This window comes from Aquarana catesbeiana, linkage group LG03 (genome assembly GCF_042186555.1).
Source record: "Aquarana catesbeiana isolate 2022-GZ linkage group LG03, ASM4218655v1, whole genome shotgun sequence".
In the NCBI taxonomy this organism is placed as follows: domain Eukaryota; kingdom Metazoa; phylum Chordata; class Amphibia; order Anura; family Ranidae; genus Aquarana; species Aquarana catesbeiana.
The window spans coordinates 50,006,707-50,021,955 of NC_133326.1; the positions used below are offsets into that span (position 1 = coordinate 50,006,707).

The window sequence follows — 15,249 nt, forward strand, 5'->3', positions numbered from 1 at the left end:
CATGCCCTGCCAGAATTTATGATCTCTTGGCCATTTTTCAGAGAATATGAAGAACACAAAACATTTTTCACTCATGGTTAGTGTTTGGCTGAAGCCGTTTATTAACAATCAACTGTGTTTACTCTTTTTAAATCATAATGACAACAGAAACCACCCAAATGACCCTGCTCAAAAGTGTACATACCCTGATGATTTGGGCCTGATAACATGCACACGAGTTGACACAAAGGGGTTTGAATGGCTATTAAAAGGTAACCATCCTCACCTGTGATCTGTTTGTTTGTAATTAGTGTGTGTGTATAAAAGGTCAGTGAGTATCTAGACTCCTGACAGACCCTTGCATCTTTCATCCAGTGCTGCACTGACATTTCTGGATTCTGAGTCATGGGGAAAGCAAAAGAATTGTCGAAGGATCGGCAGGAAAAAGATTGCTGAACTGTATAAAACTGGAAAGGGATAATAAAAGATATGCAAGGAATTGAGAATGCCAATCAGCAGTGTTCAAACTCTAATCGAGAAGTGGAAAATGAGGGGATCTGTTGAAACCAAACCACGGTCAGGTAGACAAACTAAAATTTCAGCCACAACTGCCAGGAAAATTGTTCGTGATGCAAAGAAAAACCCACAAAAAACTTCAGGTGAAATACAGGACTCTGAAAACATATGGTGTGGCTGTTTCAAGATGCACAATAAGGAGGCACTTGAAGAAAGATGGGCTGCATGGTCGAGTCGCCAGAAGAAAGCCATTACTACACAAATGCCACAAAGTATCCCGCTTACAATACGCCAAACAGCACAGAGACGAGCCTCAAACCTTCTGGCACAAAGTCATTTGGAGTGATGAGACCAAAATTGAGCTTTGGCCACAAACAAACACTACATTTGGAGAGGAGTCAACAAGGCCTATGATGAAAAAATACACCATTCCTACTGTGAAACATGGAGATTGATTGTTTATGTTTTGGGGATGTGTGAGCTACAAAGGCACGGGAAATTTGGTCAAAATTGATGGCAAGACGAATGCAGTATGTTATTAAAAAATACTGGAGGAACATTTGCATTCATCAGCCAAGAAGCTGCGCATGGGACATACTTGGACATTCCAACATGACAATGATCCAAAACACAAGGCCAAGTCGACCTGTCATTGGCTACAGCAGAATAAATTGAAGGTTCTGGAGTGCCCATCTCAGTCTCCTGACCTCAATATCATTGAGCCACTCTGGGGAGATCTCAAATTTGCAGTTCATGCAAGACAGCCCAAGAATGTACAGGAACTGGAGGCTTTTTGCCAAGAGGAATGGGCAGCTTTACCATCTGAGAAGATAAAAAGCCTCATCCACAAATACCAAAAAAGACTTCAAGCTGTCATTGATGTTAAAGGGGGCAATACACGGTATTAAGAACTGGGGTATGTAAACTTTTGATCAGGGTCATTTGGCTAGTTTCGGTTGTCTGTATGATTTAAAAAGAGTAAACACAGTTGGTTGATAATAAATGGCTTCAGCCAAACACTAACCATGAGTGAAAGAAAAGTTTTTGTGTTATTCATATTCTCAGAAAATTGGCCAAGAAATCAAATTCTGCCAAGGTATGTAAACTTATGAGCACAACTGTATGGTCACTGTCAGACCCTCTATTATAGTTAGGCATAGCACACTGTATTAGTCTTTTATAAAAGCGAGGCTTGTAAATACTGATTTAGCGCGATCTTCAGGCCGGTCACGTGACTCTCTGCCGGTTTCCAGGGCTACTGCAGGAGGGGCCGAGCGCCCATGTGACCTCACCGGCTGACGTCAGAGGGAGATCTCGGCCCCTCCTGCAGTAGCCATGTATCTGAGCTGTACAGCGGTCGTGAGTCACGTGACCAGCCTGAAGATCGCTCTAAACCGGTATTTACAAGCCTTGTTTTTATAAAAGAATTATACAGTGTGCTATGCCCAACTATAATAGAGGGGCTGCCAGTGATTTGTATATATGGGTTCACAAAACACTTTAAAGAATGAGTTCACTTTTTAATAAATGCACATTTTCTGCAGGTAAAAAAAAAAAAAAAAAAAAAAAAAGTGCTTTCTTAGGAGACTATAAAGCATTGCACCTGCAATAAGCAGATTGTGGATGCAGTGTCAGTACAGCTGTCTGCCTGTGCCTCGAGTAAGGACAGTTACTGAAGTCCACGAAGATCAATGAACTACAAGCAGAATCGTGTACCTGTACCGGATTCTGCACACAGTAAATTTGCGCGGGATGGTCGGCATCAGTTTAACCACTTGGCATTGGACCTGAATTCCCGGGAGGCCGCCATATGAAGGCCTCCCCTGTGCACACGCTCTGTGCGCGCTGTGATCACCGAGTCACTGAGACTCGGGTGATCACCAATCTAAGGAAGGGGCCGGTCCCGGCCCCTTACCATGTGATCAGCTGTCAGCCAATGACAGCTGATCACATGATGTAAACAACAGATCGGTAATCGTTTTTTTTTTTTCTACTCACGCTGACAGCGCGAGTAGGAAAAAAAGCCGATCACCGGCTCAGATGTGAGGGACATCGGTCCCGAAGTGGAAGAGGCACATCTGCCTCATCAGTGCCACCTAATAGTGCCACCTAACACTGCCCACAGTGCCACCTAACAGTGCCCACAAGTGCCACCTATCAATGCCCACAAGTGCCACCTATCAATGCCCACCAGTAGTGCCAATCAGTGCCACCTATCAGTGCTGCCTATCAGTGTAACTGATCAGTGCCCATCACTGCTGCCTCATCGGCGTACATCAATGAAGGAGAAAAATTACCTGTTTTAAATTTTTTATAACAAAATATAAAAAAATGAAAAAAAAAAAAAAAAAAAAAATTCAGGTTTTTACATTTTTTTAACAAAAAGTAAAAACTGCAGAGGTGATCAAATAACACCAAAAGAAAGCTCTATTTGTGGTGAAAAAATGATAAAAATTTCATATGGGTACAATGTTGTATGACCGCGCAATTGTCATTCAAAGTGCGTCAGCGCTGAAAGCTGAAAATTGGTCTGGATAGGAGGGGGGTTTAAGTGCCCTGTAAGCAAGTGGTTAAACTGTCAGTCTGGAGCTCAGCATTAAAGTGGCAAGTCAACAAACCTGGAACAGATAAAAAATATTCTGGTTCCCTAGTTTAGGACATCAACTACTGGTAAATTAGCAGCCCTCCAGGAAATTTGAACAAAGTCTTTAATAGATTATTATTAGAAATATTAACAGCCTTGAAAGTTTTGTAAATTAAATAATTCAAACAGAGTCCTTTTTTCAGAGATGGTATCTGTATTTATGGCCACAGTTGCAGAAACAAGATGTACGGTTTATGGGTCACATCTTTTACTCAACAGCTTCTTCCCATAGTTCTTTGCAGCTGTGCTACTGTATAAAAAAAAGGCAGATAGTTAAGGGAAATAATGACAATGATTCAAAGATTTTTCTTTTCCCAAGAAAAACATTTCACTAATCTAAGTTTAATCTATCATCTAGTTGGATATCACGCTCAGGATTCATAGAAACATTTCTTGTTGAGATTTCTGCAGCATTTAATGGCACAGGGACAATGCTGTGAGCATGAAGCTCCCACCGGAAATCACCTGAACTGTGGCAGGAATTGGGTGTAGAGATGTGTTTAAAAAGTCAACAAATAAATAATTTTAAAAAGCGATCTTGTCATAAATAGCTTCTGCTTATCCTGCAATGTCCCACCAAAGCGTTGAACTCCTTGAGCATTAAAACAGCCTGAAAGAAATTGCCTTTTAGCAATGGCTGGCTTAAGACGGAGGGCTTTTGTAGTGCGTCCCGAATGCCTTAACAGGCGTTTTCCAGTGCTAGATCCATTTCAGGCTAAAGACCAAACAAGTTGCTCTTCATTAAGAGCATAAACTGGCTGAAGATACTTCCAGTCCTTGGCTCTTGTGCAATGGGATATTAGTCCCACTTGGCTGCCGTTAGCTGAAGCGCACGCGGTAAGTGGAAATTTCCATTGGGTCTAAGCTGAGCGTTGAGGTGCTGCTGTTTGAAGGCGAGCCGAGAGAATACATCAGCGTCAAGGAGGTGGGCTGCATGAGAGCAAATTCTAATCCATGGAACAGATTTCCGAGGGACAGCTAGAGAGAAACAAATCATACATTAGCCATAAGATTATTTCATTAACCATCATGAAGTATATCCACATTTAGGCTGCAAATTTACTGAACAAAACACACTGTTGTGCAATGTACAAAGACACTATGGGGAGATTAACTAAAACGGGTGCACCTATGCATGGAATCCAATCAACTTCTAACTTCAGCTTGTTCAATTAAGCCTTGGCAAAAAAACATTGAAGCCAATTGGTTTCTATGCACAGCTGCACCAAATTTTGCAGTCTCCAGTTTAAGTAAATCAACCCCTATATTGTATAAAACTGCTGTAAATCAGGTTTTTTTTCAATCTATCCCCCATACAATTCCTTAAGCTTATTTTTCTTTAACTGACCCTGTTTACTTCCGCCATTCCTAATACTCTCACTCAAAGTGCAAGTTCACCTTTCAGGAAGATTTTCAAAGAATCCCTCTATGCAATTATATCCCATTACAGATGCAACTGTTGGGGTCCTCTTTGAAAAAAAGCACTGGCCTATCAATCCTGTCCATCCTGATGTTTGCAGATTGTGTGGAATTTGTCTATAATTTGCCCACTAGCAGCTGCTCAAACTGCGTGTGCATCCTCCCTGTAAGCTTAGCCTAGTAGCGAGTGCTCAGGGCTGTTCAAAGTAAGCTAGTGAAGTAGACCGCGCACTACAAAACTGCAGTTAAAATGGCCTAGTGCCCAATATTAAGCCAGGATGGAGCGGATGCACTGCCCACGTGCTCAGTTTGAATGGCCTGGAGAGTTTGCTAGGGGGGTGCATTATTGTGAAATTCAGCCTGAAAATGGCAGGATGGAGAGGAATTAGGGGACAATGTATTTTCTGGAGAGGACCCCCAACAGCTGCATCCAAAATGGGAGAACCTTTTATGTTTTCAAAATGAAGAGTTATGGAATGTACCATTCAGTGGATAGAGAATTGCATGGGAGGCTTCTCTAAAAATCTTCCTGAAAGGCAAACCTACACTTTAAGCCTTCCAAGTACTAATTCATTATTTAACTGTATACTTTTTAAAAGCAGCTCCAGGTAAATCCAAGGAGAATACATAAACCAATACAGTTGTCAAATATAGATAACAAGCTCAAACTACAAGGAGTCTGCTAATCTTCTAAGGCACAAGCAGTCATATCCCCCTGCTGGACAGATGTCCTGATGTAGAAGAAAAATTGGCTGCAAGTTAGAAAACTGCCCAAGTTCACATGATTAATGGCTGGCGTGTTTAAATACTTTCAAAAGTACGTTTGCCCACTGACAAAGAAATGATCAGTTTATAATTTTATTGGTAGGTTTATTTTAACAGTGAGAGACAGTTTTTGACCCCTTCGCAAAACATGACTTAAAGGAGTTGTAAAGACTCATGTTTTTTCACCTTAAAACACCTTGCAGTCACCGGCTCCTAAGCCCCTCCATTTTACTTGCCTGAGCCCCGAATTTCCATCGGTGTGTCTTCGTGTCCCTCTCTCCATGGGTTCCCGGCTCTTGACTGGATAGATTGATAGCTGCGCAGCCATTGGCTCCCGCGGCTGTCAATCAAATCCAATGACGCAGGGCCGAGTCCTGCATTCGGCCTCTATGGACGCCGAATGCTGGACTCGGGAGCACGTCCACAAGGTAACCCCCTCGGGAGAGCGCTTCTCCAAGGGGGTTATCTAATGCGGGGAAATGGATGTTCAGAGCTACTCTGTGCAAAACGAGCTGCACAGTGGAAGTATGACATGTTTGTTATTTTAAAAAAATAAAAAACGATCCTTTAGTATCACTTTAATACTTGGTGGCAAAACCCTTGTTGGCAGTCAGAAGACAGACGTTTCTTGTAGTTATTTATTATGTAAATAGTGCAGTGCTACCGACTCTCAGAACCCATTCACACAGGGGCAACACGACTTCCAGCGTGACTTTGGGAGGCAACTTGGACACGACATGAGTATGAATCACAGCGTGACTTGGGGCCACTTTAGCGCGACTTACCACACGACTTGAAGTCACCTCCAGTACAGGGAACTGAACATACCAGGCTCTTAGGTCTGGTATGGATGTTAAGGGGAACCCCCTACGCCAAAAAAATGGCATGGGGGTCCCCCCAAAATCCATACCAGACCCTTATCCAAGCATGCAGCCCGGCCAGTCAGGAAAGGGGGTGGGGACGAGCAAGCGCCCCCCCTCCTGAACCGTACCAGGCCGCATGCCCTCAACATGGGGGGGTGGGTGCTTTGGGAAAGGGGGGCGCTCTGCGGCCCCCCCACCCCAAAGCACCTTGTCCCCATGTTGATGAGGATAAGGGCCTCTTCCCAACAACCCTGGCCTTGGTTGTCGGGGTCTGCGGGTGGGGGGCTTATCGGAATCCAGGAGCCCCCTTTAATAAGGGGGCCCCCAGATCCTGGCCCCCCACCCTATGTGAATGAGAATGGGGTGGATGGGGAGTGTCAATAAAAAAAACACACTACACAGGTTTTTAAAGTAATTTATTAGGCAGCTAATAAATGCGACTGCAGTAGTGTGCATTAAGACGGATCCATTCACTTACAATGATTTTTTCATGTAGCGACTTGAGGCGACAAAATAAATCTCGACACAGTGAAAAGTATAAACATTAAATTTCCATAAATCAAAATAGATATCTATCAACTTCAGTAAATTTTTGATTGCTGTGTACAAATATTCCACCGCTATGCTTCTACCACACTTCTTAGGTATAATAAGCTATGCACACCTCCACCAGCTGTTATGCCTGCTCACCTCAACAATGAGCCAAAATAGCTCTGAATGAAAGCTCCCTCCTTTCTCTCCACTTCGATATCAGTTCTTCTGCTCCAGCCGGTTGTATAAACAACTCACAGACGAGATATTTCCCCTCGGGATATGGTTCGTGTTCATGCAAATACAAATGCAAGAAACATAGTGCTCTCTTTTTCAATTGTTTATTCAAAAAAAAAACCTTAAAATTTTGCACTTACAAGAATAAAAAAAGGTAAAATCGCTTATTACAATGTTACAAGACGTCAGCTCGCTCACCACTCTGATGGCGTGACGTCACGGGCTCGACTCCTCCCCTCTACATGCGTATCGCCTTACAATTTGGCTTTATTTTGGCGTGACGTCACGGGCTGGGCTCCTCCCGTCTATGGGTGTATCGCCTTACGATTTGGCGTGACGTCACGGCCTCGGCTCCTCTACACGCATATTGCCTTACGATTTGGCTTTCTTTTGGTGTGACGTCACGGGCTGGGCTCCTCCCGTCTACGGTTGCATCGCCTTACAATTTGGCGTGACGTCACGGGCTCGGCTCCTCTACACACGTATCGCCTTACGATTTGGCTTTCTTTTGGCGTGACGTCAGGAGTTCAGCTCCTCTACACGCGTATCGCCTTACGATTTGGCTTTCTCAAAGAGGGGAGGAGCCGAGTGCGTGACGTCAGAGTCACGCGCTCGGCTGAGTGGTGAGCGAGCGGACGCCTTGTAACATTGTAATAAGCGATTTTACCTTTTTTATTCTTGTAAGTGCAATATTTTAAGAGGGATTTTCAATAAATGATTGAAATGGAGAGCACCATGTTTCTTGCATTTGTACGAACACAAACCATATCCCAAGGGGAAATATTTAGTCTGAGTTGTTTATACAACAGGCTGGAGCAAGAGAACTGATATCGAATTGGAGAGAAAGGAGGGAGCTTTCTTGGCTCATTGTTGAGGTGAGCAGGCATAACAGCTGGTGGAGGTGTGCACAGCTTATATATATATATATATATATATATATATATATATATATATAAACTTATTTTATTTTGATTTATGGAAATTTAAAGTTTATACTTTTAACTGTGTTGAGATTTATTTATTTAAATAATCACATGAGAAGGGGTAGCGCTGCATTATTTATACAATAAATATTTTTGATGGTGAAGTGATACACAGAGTGTTCAGCAGCTGCAGATAATTTATAATTGTACACTTGCACAATAATTTAATTTAATTCAAATTTTATTTAGCACGTAGATTTTTTGTGGCACTGATTGATCTTTACACAATATAAAGTTTCTTGTAGTTGACCACCAGGTTTGCACAAATCTCAGGAGGGATTTTGTCCCACTCCTCTTTGCAGATTGTCTCCAAGTCATTAGGGTTTCAAGGCTGACGTTTGGTAACTCGAACCTTCAGCTCCCTCCACATATTTTCTATGGGATGAAGGTCTGGAGACTGGCTTAGCCAATCCAGGACCTTAATGTGTTTCTTCTTGAGCCACTCTTTTGTTGCCTTGGCCGTGTGTTTTGAGTCATCGTCATGCTGGAATACCCATCCACCACCCATTTTCAATACCCTGGCTGAGGGAAGGAGGTTCTCATCCAAGATTGGACGGTACATGGCCCCGTCCATCGTTCCTTTGATGTGGTGAAGTTCTCCTGTCTCCTTAGCAGAAAAACACCCCCAAAGCATAATGTTTCCACCTCCATGTTTGAGGGTAGGAATGGGGTTCTTGGGGTCATAGGCAGCAATTCCTCCTCCTCCAAATACGGTGAGTTGGGTAGATGCCAAAGAGCTTAATTTTGGTTTCATCTGACTACAAACACTTTCACTTTCACCCAATTCTCCTCTGAATCATTCAGATCTTCATTAGCAAACTTTAGATGGGCCTGTACATGTGGTTATTAGGATAATTAACCCGTCATTGGCTATAGCTGTCCCTACTGTGTTTAAAGTGGCTGACCTCAGATATGAAATATGAACAAAGCATATCCCTCTATAGTGTGTACTTGTCTCAATTAAGAGCACCAAGTGCCATTTCTGTCTGCTGCTTCATTCCTCTGCTATCATCATGAATTACTTCTGAGTGACACCAAGAGAAAAAAGGTGACAGGGAGGAAGCTTCAGTTGATTTACAGCCTCAGCTCTGTTCCTGTGCGAAGGGGGGTGTGTCCCTTCCCTCCAATCAGTAGAGTGTAACTTCAGCTCCGCGTCCCCTTTTTTTCTGACAGCTCAGACACGTTTTATCAATTCTGCACTTTGAACAGATGTAGATAAAAGAAGACTGCAGATAAATAAGTACAACCACCAGACACCAGTCACTTCACTGGGTATATGTAAGGGTTTTCAACCACTTCAAACTCCAGATCCTACATATGATGAATTCTCCACTAACGATGAGCAATTGATGATGTCAAAACAGAATACCTTTCCTTGACTTGTGGTGCAGTTGAAGCCAAGATTTTTTGCCTCCAGGCCACAGTCAAAACCTTTTCGGTGTAAGATCAAAGCGGTGTCCAGAGAGGGTACTCCATCATCCTACAGAGGAATATGAGCACAAATAATACATTTGACTCCTAAAGCCATTATTTAATTTAATAAAATCTGTAAACATCTAACCCAGAAAATTAATTTTTACATCTGCGCTCATTAGCGAAGCAGACAGGAAGCTACAATATTAACTGTTCCAGTAGCATTGCATACATGCTCACCTCTGCCTGGAGAGTCCTCAGATTGAGGATGTGGATGTCACACGGTAGAGTAGCAGAAAGTGGCAAAAATGATTTAAGAGCTGGACCTCCACCCTTTTCATTGGTCACAGGCATCACTAGGAGCTCATAGTTCAAGTGCATAGATGTTACGTGACTGAGCAGGGAAGGGAAGCTGACTGGCTGAGATGATGGACTCTGGAAAAAAAAAAAAAAAAAGACAGACGCTGTCAAATCTGTGCTGAATAACCTCATAATGTATTTCCAGACTTCTCTGATTTCTGAATAATGGGCTATCAAATGATCAGTCTCACCAAATCATATTACATCTCAGTTTTGGGTAGATGTCAACAGGCTCATTTCATGGATGCTTTTGCAAAGATCCTTGCACCCAAGTTTCAAGGTCATCCTGTTTGTTGCAGTAATCACGAGGAGTTCCTACATTCCCTTCAGTATGTTTTTTTAAATAAATTGCTGGCTAAACACCGGGCCACTAAAAGCCAGCACTTATGCAAAATGTTTTTTTTTTCTGGAAGGAGCAATTCAAATGATGGTCATCTTCTCATACAAATTAAAAAAAAAATGTTATCTGACATGAAGCTAAAACCTCTCTCAACCGATGTAAGAGAACATGTGTAGAGGATGATACAATAAATTGGCCATCTTCCTGAAAGATGAGAGCTTTGTTTGTGAAACATTAAAAGCTTAATGCACATAGATTAGTAGGGAAAGGGGTTTCAGTCTACAAAAAGTAGAGCAATAAGTAAGGAACCTAAATGCCTAAACTAGGTCACAGAATCTGATTTAGTGTAAATAGGAAGACAAAATAGCCGACAACTATTGTGCCAATACCTTATGGTTTGCACGGTTTAGCATTTTCCTGCTTTTTCATATACGAAGGCATGGTCAAATGGATAATTGGAGAATTGTCCATATTGCTTCCTTCCTCTAAGGCAGGGGTCTCCAAACTTTCTAAACAAAGGGCCAGTTTACTGTCCTTCAAACTTTCAGAGGGCTGGATTGTGGCCAGTGGGAGTAGAAAATGTCCCAGCATCAGTGGTGGGTAAACAATTCCTCAAGCTTGGTGGTTAGTGGTAGTAAGAAGAAAATTGTATAGCACTTGTGGGCAGTAGAAGCAGGAATAGTACCCCGTCACTGGTGTCAGTTTGGAGCAACAGTACTCCATCATCGGTGTCAGTGGGAGAAATCGTGCTCCATCATTGGTGTCAGTAGGAGGAATCGTGCCCCATCATTAGTGTCAGTGAGAGGAACTGTTGCCCCATCATTGGTGTCAGTGGGAGGAACAGTGCCCCATCATTAGTGTCAGAGGGAGGAATAATGCCCCGTCATTGGTATTAGTTGAATAAATAGTGCCCCATTATTGGTGTCGGTGGGAGGAATAGTGCCCCATCATTGGTATTAGTTGAATAAATAGTGCCCCATCATTGGTGTCAGTGGGAGGAATAGTGTCCCATCATTGGTATTAGTTGCAAAGGGCCACATCCAGCCCCTGGGCCAGTTTGGAGGCCACTGCTTTAAGGCATGGCCTTATGTTCCAGTTGGCCCAACGTAGTTTACTATGCAACTGTGGTTAAGTTTTTTTCTTTGGCCAACTTAAAGCAATGAAAATCTACTTCAAATGCCAGTAGAGTCCATATACTTTACCGGATGCCTATGATACTATATGTTACATTGGTGTGTTAGGGGTGGGGCACTGGAGGGGTGAGTCAGGATGCCTGATTTTAAGAGAGGGGCTGGCTGGGACCACATTTACAAAAAGACAATTTCTTAAGGAGGTGAAAAGTCCAGCAGAGACCTAGGATCTGCTTTAAATAGGAAATCAGGCAGGCTGACAGGAATCATCTTGGAACGTCATCTGACCTGCATCCACATGACCTGCTATATGGTGCAAGGTGATGTCTACCCTGCCTTGGGGAGGTAGTATACACACAGAAACCAACCAATAGTAACAGAGACAGTGGGTGGAGTGAGACAAACTATTCAATTTGATCTGCGTTTTATTTTTGGTACATATTTCACACCATGTGGATCAATGTATACAAACAATAATGAAGAAGCTTGCACTCCACAATGAAAATCAGAAACATTCTTTACTTGATCATAGCAAGGCACATTTTCATTGTCTAGTATCATTCTTCATTGTTATTTTTTTTTTCTTCTTGCAGAACACAATCAATACAGAGAACAAGCAATCATCTGGCAAGTAATTGCACATTGTATTTATATCACTTCATGTCTTCCGCTCCTTGTGGAGGATTTAGGGCTTGTACACACCAGCATCGCCAGTGCCTTACTGTACCTGTGGAATACCTCTAGAATCTGGAAGACTCTGCTACTCCAGTGATCTCCACTAGCTTCAGGGTCCCGTGCTAAGCAGCTGCCCTGCTGCATTCTGAAAACAGGAGGATAGCCACTTGGCACGGGCACCATTCAGAGATTGCTTTGTATCCATTGAAAAAAATGCAAACCATTCTTTTATTGGGCAAGGCAAAGAGGAAGACTGGTGACATCACTGTGTTGTCAATGCAGTGGAATAACTTCTCTGCACAGGACCTGAAAGCTAATGAAGCTCATGGGTATAACGGTGTCTACTATAGAGATTTCCAGTTTCCTCTTTAAAGTGGTTGTAAGCCTGAAATGAAAAATTAACGGAACATATCCCTCTATAGCCTGTACTAGCCTCAATCCAAAGCACCAAAGTGTGATTTCTGTCTGTCCCCTCTCTCTGCATTACTTACTTCTGACAGGTTATTTGTACGCCACAGAATCTTGGGAGATATCCCTGACCCACTCCCCTCTCCTACACACAGAAGGTGAATGACAGCCTTGGTTGTGCAGGTTTCCCTATAAGGCTGTGTAAAGCGTGGTGTATTTTTTCCCTGCACTCAGGTCTCAGATTACACTCAGTTCCCTGCTCTATGCTGTGCAGTGTGTGACATCAGATCCCAACCCCCTGCCTGCTGAAGCTGAGAAATATCATTTAATCTGTGTTTTAGACGGCAGTAGAAAAAGAGGGCTGCAAGATAAACAGGTACAACTTATGTAGGAGGATTTGTTTCATTCTCTGTGTATCACCTGAGGCTAGGCACTTCAGTGGGTATATGTAGGGGTTTACAACCACTTTAAGGAAAAAAGCAAGTACTGCAATGCGCTCACATTGCACTTCATTACACACACAATAATATGCGCTGCGTGGTGTGAACAAGCCCTCAATGGTTTCAGATGTTTAAGTCAAGTAGCTTGGCTTTTATTTATTATGGCTGGAACCAGAGATTGTCTCCAAAATGAATAATCTGTATGTAAGGTATTACTGACAAGCACACCACGAAAGGGAAGAATTCACAGGATAGGTGACAAGAAGACATTTAGTTTTATATATCGGTCACAGACTCTATGCTACAAAGCATCTACAAGCGGCTAACTACAACGCACATAGCTACAAAGCCAGTCTAGGTTTTGCCCTGTAAAGAATTACCTCATCGCTGCTGATCCTCATGATGGATAATGCCAAATTTCTAAACTTGGAAAGCAGTTTAGAAAGGAAGCTGGAGAGCTGGCAGAAGGATTATGGTGAACAGGGGAATAATGAAATGGAAGAGGCGATAAATGGTTGGATGTGGATGGGAAAAGGTCATACACAAAGTCAGACCATGATTCACAGATCAATAAGTTGATGATATACTGGCACAGACTAGGAGGGACTGTAGTAAACACACATTATGACTATAGACCGGGAACACTAGACAGGTGTGTAACACAATGGTTTAGTACAGCTTACAGTATTATACAGCATCATGCAGCGTACAGAAGAACTCAGACTAGCAGTTTAAGAAACAGGAAAAGGGAGATTATACATAAAATTAAAAGAAGTCACATGTGAAATATTCTTTTTTTGCTGGATTTCCAAAGGTAGGCTAAAGCCGGGTACAGTGGTAAATAGAAAATACCGCGCTAACCAGTAAAATGAATGAAAGCTGCTGCATACAGTTTGACAAAAACAACAAAATAGGCATATGGAAAAATGCAGCGCATGTACAAATGAGTATAGGTCTTTAAAATGGTGAAACAGTCAAGAAATAACTAATTGACCACAGGTGCCTTGAAACACAAACGTTTCCACATTTACCGCATGAGATCCAGTCCCTCCAACTGCTCCTTTCGGGGGACCGTTTGTGATGCACGCTGGGACGGTTCGGTGTGAGGACGGTTCGTTGTGAGGACCCATCCGGTTGCCGGCCGAGATCCATACAGACCACAATCCAAGAGATTGGCGATTCCTGAGCTCCCATTCCATGTCATTTGTGACAAACTGCGCATGCGATTCCCTGTCGCTGACATGGGAATCCACAGGATCTGGTAAGAGGCTTTTTTGCACTTTCTCTGAATGACCCATTGGGACCCGGTTTCTCGGTTGGGAAGTCGCTGTATGATGCCAGGTGTTTTCTGACAACCATCAGACCATCACCACCCCTTGGAGTACTTATACCTCCTGTGCGGTTGGACATTTACATCCATCTATGGACGTTTGTGTTTCAAGGCACCTGTGGTCAATTAGTTATTTCTTGACTGTTTCACCATTTTAAAGACCTATACTCATTTGTACATGCGCTGCATTTTTCCATATGCCTAAAGCCGGGTACACTCTACAGATTTTTTTCCTGTGGGTTGCACAAAAAGAAAAGACTGACAGCTCTGGTCGGAGCCGCTGTACTAACCATGCAAGGTTAGTCCAGCGATCTCCCCCGCTGAGCGGTTGTGTTCTGCCAGGGGGACGGCCCCCCCGCCAGAACACTCCGATCAGCTTTCTCTGCCATTGGCTGAGAGCGCTGGTTGGGAGTCGGACGGCTGCTGGTTTTCCGGTATGCACATCCGACAGAAGGCCGGCTTTTGTCAGACAGTCCGACAGACACACAGGCAGAATGTCAGCTGGTATCTTTTGTACCGGCAAATGTCTCCCAACATTCTGCTTGTGTGTACAGGGCTTTAGGCAGAGAACTGCCAATTGTGATCAGGAATCAAAAAAGCCAATCAGTGCTAATTGTGCTATCAGTGGACCCATAAACCACACAAAATGGAAACAGTAAATTTGTGGAAGAAGGTAATTTATAAATGGCTATTTATAGTACAGAAAGGAGCTTATTTAATAAAAAATAATGATGTGCACTAACCAATAGCAATCAGATTACAGCAGTCATATTAGAACTTCAACTATACATCTTTGTGGAACAAAAATTGTAACTTCTCCAGAGTGTGTTGACATTAGGCCAAATTTAAAAGGTAGGTATGTAATTTTCAATACTGTATTATATCCTGTTTGGACTATGACAATCAGGACAATCCCAGTTTTATATAAAATTATTACTTATCTTCAACATAAATGTACTGTACATATGCCTTAGTAACCTTTATATTGATTGATTTAACACTGCATGTTCTTTACATGCCAAGCCCATGTTTTGGAAGAGAGGACCCTTCTGAAATTCCTTGTAAAAAGGGAGTGAAGATGGCAGAACAGTCCCATTGGCACTACAATGCGGTAATGGGTGTCCTAGTACAGGTCTGGTGCCATATAGTGAACCTGGTGTTGAATTATTCAATTTAAGGTCAACACAGAGGACAAGGGGGCACTCTCTACGTCTGG

At 42.8% G+C, this 15,249-nt stretch overlaps 1 protein-coding gene across 3 annotated transcripts in view; it reads right to left on the reverse strand.

Moving 5' to 3' along the window:
• Positions 1 to 3,185: 3,185 nt before the first annotated feature.
• MAN2A2 (mannosidase alpha class 2A member 2) overlaps positions 3,186 to 15,249 on the reverse strand; it is a 218,864-nt gene continuing 206,800 nt past the window's right edge. For all 3 annotated transcript variants that reach the window (XM_073618510.1, XM_073618511.1, XM_073618512.1), the window contains exons 21-23: positions 9,591 to 9,785; positions 9,307 to 9,417; positions 3,186 to 4,117 (exon numbers count right to left, since the gene is read on the reverse strand). In XM_073618510.1, the coding sequence (XP_073474611.1) occupies positions 3,959 to 4,117; positions 9,307 to 9,417; positions 9,591 to 9,785 (465 nt within the window). In that variant the 3' untranslated portion in view covers positions 3,186 to 3,958. The remainder of the gene's footprint in view (positions 4,118 to 9,306; positions 9,418 to 9,590; positions 9,786 to 15,249) is intronic.